This window comes from Priapulus caudatus, unplaced genomic scaffold (genome assembly GCF_000485595.1).
Source record: "Priapulus caudatus unplaced genomic scaffold, Priapulus_caudatus-5.0.1 Scaffold444, whole genome shotgun sequence".
NCBI classification, from domain to species: domain Eukaryota; kingdom Metazoa; phylum Priapulida; class Priapulimorpha; order Priapulimorphida; family Priapulidae; genus Priapulus; species Priapulus caudatus.
The window spans coordinates 38059-43888 of record NW_014577505.1 but is presented as its reverse complement, the minus strand read 5'-3'; the positions used below and the strand labels follow the sequence as shown (position 1 = coordinate 43888).

Genomic DNA, 5830 nt, shown 5'->3' with positions numbered 1-5830 from the left:
GTTTGTATTAGGACAGCGTATGATGATACGAAGGACACAGTCGGTTGTGACAACCTCAGCTGTCCCTATGTTTGGCTACACTTTGCTTGTGTGGGGATAAAGAGAGCTCCCAGAGTTGACAAATGGTATTGTCCACAGTGTCGAAAGTTACCAGAATTTCGAGGCTCGCGAACGAAAGTTACCAGGATTCCAAAGCTAGCCAAAAAGTGACCTGACTCTAGATAGGCAGGTAGAGAGAGACAATGTTGAGTGTGTGACGAGATTGATAAGAAAAATAGAAAAAAAAACAGCTGTATTCGTCTTATAAGGTGTTATTCGTCTTTTAAATGTCCGATTAAAATACATTTGTTATTTCTTCTCATCATTTCTTCTAAGCATATCATACTGTAGTGATTTTCTTGCACTGTCAGTTCTTATTTCGCGCGTGGTATTTTAACCAGTTTCAGCTAGGCTGCGTTCTGCTCGTTTACATTATGTTTAGTGATGTGACTCGCAGGTTTTCTTGTCGCGTTATAATGTATCGCGTGTATTATATGTCGATTAAAAATTAAATTTGTTATTTCTTCTCATCATTTCTTCTAAGCGTATCATACTGTAGTATTTCTTGCACTGTCAGTTCTTATTTTCGCGCTGTGTATTTTAACCAGTTCAGCTAGGCTGCGTTCTGCTCGTTTACATTATGTTTTACTGATGTGACTCGCAGGTTTCTTCTGTCGCCGTTTATAATGTATCGCGTGTATATATGTCCGATTTAAAATTAAATTTGTTATTTCTTCTCATCATTTCTCTTCTAAGCGTATCATACTCTAGTATTTCTTGCACTGTCAGTTTTCATTTCGGCGCGTGGTATTTTAACCAGTCTCAGCTAGGCTGCCGTTTCGGCCTCTGCTCGTTTACATTATGTTTTAGTGATGTTACTCGCAGGTTTTCTTGTCGCGTTATAATGTATCGCGTATATATATGTCCGATTAAAAATACATTTGTTATTTCTTCTCATCATTTCTTCTAAGCGTATCATACTGTAGTATTTCTTGCACTGTCAGTTCTTATTTCGCGCGGTATTTTAACCAGTTCAGCTATTGGCTGGCGTTCTGCTCGTTTTACATTATGTTTTAGTCATGTGACTCGCGGGGTTTCCTTGTCGCGCGTATAAAAGTTCGCGTGCGTTCATTGAGTGTGCTGACGAGATTGATGAGAAAATAGAAAGAAAAACAAAAAACAGCTGTATTCATCTTATAAGGTGTTATTCGTCTTTTAAATGTCGATTAAAAATACATTAATAACACAAAAAATATGTTAAAACGGATAATTATTTCTTTATTTTGGTTAAGCTTTATATTATTTAAATTACTATTTTCCAAAACAGCAGAACATTTTTTTTCTTTGCCGATAACACTATTACAGCAAATAATTTGAGAGTTAAAGTAAATTTTAATTTAAAACCTCAATTCACCCCTGTACATATATCACATATTTTTAAATTATTCATTACATCACACATTTCATTTATCACAACACGTACATGTATGCAAAAGAAAAAACTTGACAAATTTCAAAGGGTGTGCATATCATTAAATAAGCATTGAGTTCTCAAACCCATTATGGACAAACCGTGAATACGCTTACCACCGTCAATGCGACCAAGTTGAATAATTTCTGCTTTATTTAAATATTTAACAACTTAACTAACTAATATCAAAACTTAATAAATCTATCACTCTAATTTCGAAAATATAATATTGTTTACTTTATAATTATTATAACCATCATTAGGATACCCACTTCCTTAATTCAGTCTCACTGCACATCAATACAGTACAGGTCGCGGTATCATATCGATTCTAATTAACTCAGTCAAAAGAACAACCGAGTCGCACAAGTTTGCACAAAGCACAGGACACAGTCACTATTTTATCGGATGGGTGGGTATATCTTCGGGGTGGCAATGTACATAGTCTATGCGGGATAGTGCTCTGTAGAATGGTGTATTTGTTTCTCACAAGAACCAATCACTCTTTCAACATGTATGCGACTGTGCTTGCAATTTTTCGTGTCGACTCTACTTCCAATGCAGAGAGTTGCTTTTTCCCCTTCTGTAAAGGCTGGGGAATTTTCACCTCAGCCGCACATCAGGTCCAACACTATCTCCAATGTCAAATCCCGATCAGCCAAGACAATGTCACCAGTAGCAGTAGACGATAATAGTCCACAATCCTCGGTTATAAACTTGTCGCTAGCTCGACCGCCCCAAGCCTCCGAAATAAACGACACAGAACCTTGCGGCCTGTGATACCGATTAAAATATTTGATCGTGTTGTGTGTGCTTGTAGTTTGACCATGTTTTTGCTCTGGCGTCTAATCGGGGATGCGCCTATCAACAAAAATTCAAAGCAGTCTATTATTACAGACACTTTCAGTCCGAAAGTACTTCGAAAATCCATTGCGCATTGTAAGTTGCAGCTCCTCCCTGTCATGGCCAATACACAAATCCCTTCATCAGTGACATACATTACATGTAAGGTATCATTTTGAAAAACTTTTTGACACACACGCGGTTGAAAACTTTGAAGCAATAGCCTAAATAATGCATGCTCAAATTCATCCTCAGCTTCATAAGGACTAGCAGCACCTTTTGAAACTTTGCGTCAGTACAGTTCTCCCATTCTCTGTTAGGCGTGGCGAGATGAATGTGAAAACTGCATCAGCGTGTCGTAATTTAGACCAGTAAAATGAATTTACTTTCTCTTTGTCGTCCTTCATGGATTCGGGGGTAAACTCGGCGTCTGTGCAAGTTTGACCTTCAAATCTCGGTTCTCATCAATTCAAACTCTGCCACTTTCTTTTCGCATCTGACCAACAATCACAGGTTCCGTCTCCTTGACCTTAATGGCAGGCTCTTAGGGCGACCGTGCAAGAACATCCTGCAGACTGTACGCATCTAGATCCGACGCTGGCTCGGAGTACATCCACAGAATCGGTCGAGAACAAAGCGAACAAGGGCCTGTGCTGCGCACTGCATCTCTCCCGCTTTTCCTCGAGACCTCTGGCGCGTACCGCGTACCTCTTGACGCGCCGACTCAGTTCTCATCTCGCCCCTTTTCGACATTTGGTAACTGGGGTCATCTTCCGCCGAGGGGGCATTTACACAATCTCCTCTCTCACCCCTTCCACTCCCCACCTCTCTACATTCCAGGCGCACTCATTAAGACCCCCTCTCCCCATTGGCATTATATTGACCCCCTTCTATTGCTAAGAATGGACCCGCGATATTGAAATCCTAGTCAGAGGCTAGTAAGTAAAGTACTAAACAGATATACAAAGGCAATCCGGGTGAACTCGCTCAGACTTAGTCTTTCTTTTCTACATCAAAAGATATGTACATTTTTAGGTGGTATATAATTAAACATTGAATGGAAATGTAAAGGCATAAGTCATATTTACCCGAAATGAAATGGTCGGAACAAACTGTTTGTAGTGACGTTTGTGTGGGTTGGCGGTTGTAATCCTTCCTCGCGATACGAGACAGCCATAACGCACGTCGTTCAGTGGAAAGTTTCTCGAGTCTGCGGTCCCTGCCGTGCGTATGTGACCGTTGGGATGGAAAAATACGCATCTTTTTACCTTCCCGCATTGTCACGGTTCGAACAACCCCAGACAAATACAGGTGTTTAACCATCTTGGCTTGAGCCGATATAATATCATAAACTTCGCGCTGATCTAAAAATGCTACAGCGTTGCTTTATCAACAAAACCTGACAAATACACATGGCCGGCGGAGAGATCATGGGAAAGTACGCTGGTGACGTTCATTGGAAAACGCAATCATAATAGGGCTTGGATTAGAGTAGGGTTGGTTTAGACGCAGAACCCAACAGCAGTAGGGCTGAGTTAGGGTTGGCGTTTTAGAATAATAACCCTACTCTGTGTTGGGTTACATTTATCTGTCTATCTATGTCTCGGCTAGCGTGCCCGGCGTATCGATCATTTAACTGCCGCAGGCCTGCGGCAGTTAGGCCCTAATTAACGCGTGGCTATATAGTACTAGAGCCTATTATGTCTGCGCGCAATGCAATTGATGCATCATTGCATTGACGTGCATATCGATTCATAGGCAAGTGAATTTTGTTTTCAGCGCTAGCGTATATGAAACCCAGCCCACGTTTGCGCACTTCATTTACATTTATTTGGTTTTACCGTTTTGTACGTGTATACATAGTTATACCAGGACATTATTATATAGAATATATATATTGCGTCAGTACTTACAACGTTGAATATTCCCATGATAGACTATAATTGATACTATCTCCTCACAAATCAAATCTGTAACTGTCCGTGTTGTCTGGACGTTGTCGATGGTACTGACAGGTGCTGGTAGACTGGTCCTGACACTGTCGGTAGTCACAGTACTTGTCACGGCAAGTGCTGGCAGTGGTGGCTGTGCTGTCTGGACTTTGTTATTGGTACTGACAGGTGCTGGTAGACTGGTCCTGACACTGTCGGTAGTCACAGTACTTGTCACGGCAAGTGCTGGCAGTGGTGGCTGTGCTGTCTGGACTTTGTTGTTGGTACTGACAGGTGCTGGTAGACTGGTCCTGACACTGTCGGTGGTCACATTACTGGTCACGGCTCGTGCTGACAGCGGTGGCCGTGTTGTCTGGACGTTGGTACTGGCATAGGTCTGGAGCACATCTTCCCCACTAGCTCTGGCAGGACTGCTTTGATAAAAAAATCTTTCGATTTATCAACAAGTGTGTTGCAGAATGCCATGTCAATTTGGATCCTCTCCTGGAAATAATCAGCTTGTGTCCATACTATGAAATCACAGTACTCCTGCTGTGTGACCAAAAGCTGACACTGCACCTGGTAATAGTAACCATGCTTCCTGCTCAATCTCAATTCACCATCCCGGACTTCAAGACAATCTACAGTCTCGTCAACTTTGGAGTTGCGTTTACAGTATGGACACTTTATCTCAACGATAACAGTTCCACAACAGTCGCATTTAGCAATCCCGCCTGGTGTTGCCCTGAAAAAGGGATAGTTCGGATGCAGAACAAGTCCACTGTCCAGCAACGTGAAATTCTCGTGAATGTCACACATTTTCGCTTGATATTGTTCTGTAGCTTCGCGCTCGTGGTCACAACCCCATTCAGTGTATTTTGATTTGAACACTGTGGTAGATGGGTAGCAAATGTCCCTGATTAGACTTTTGGCCGGTTTGTCGACAGAGGTTCGACATACAGATTTCATACGTGAAGCTGTTATTCGACCAGTTCGAAAGGAAAACCATGCTTTGCATCTTGATTGCAATCTGATAGCCGACTCCACATTTTTGGCTTCTTCTTCGGACACACTGATTTCCGAGAACAGTGTTGTACAATGTTTCAAAATAGTTTCCGGTAAGGCGGTAACATAGTTCTCATCCTGTAGTTCTGAGAGGACTTCGGGATATTTCTTGCTTAGTACTTTGGGCACGTACTTTTTGCTAAATCCAGGTTTAAGTGACAGCAATACTGGCATGGAGTCAGACTTGTCTAGCGTTTGATACAAGGCCATCATCTCATCTTCAGTGGGCTCATCTACGGTTGGGAGTTTGCGTCTACTTCTAACTTCAGGAGTTGCTGGTAAAATACTGATTGCATGGTCCAATTGTTTTTTCTTGGTTCTAGCCGAGGTGAAATCAATGTCCTGGATTCTGTGGTAGCCCACTTTGTCAATTGATGGTGGAAGTAGCCAGTAAGCTGCCTTCTGGGTGACTGTCTGTGACTCTCTGATTCTGACAGCAGAAGCAATGGCAAATAGCATGGCACCAATATGGGAACACGTT

The 5830-nt window shown here is 42.0% G+C and overlaps 1 protein-coding gene across 1 annotated transcript; it reads right to left on the bottom strand.

Annotated features, from left to right (window-relative positions):
• Positions 1–4623: 4623 nt before the first annotated feature.
• On the bottom strand, positions 4624–5816 carry LOC106810469. The gene has a single exon (XM_014813846.1). The coding sequence runs from the start codon at positions 5806–5808 to the stop codon at positions 4624–4626; it is 1185 nt and encodes a 394-aa protein (XP_014669332.1). The 5' UTR covers positions 5809–5816.
• Positions 5817–5830: the final 14 nt, after the last annotated feature.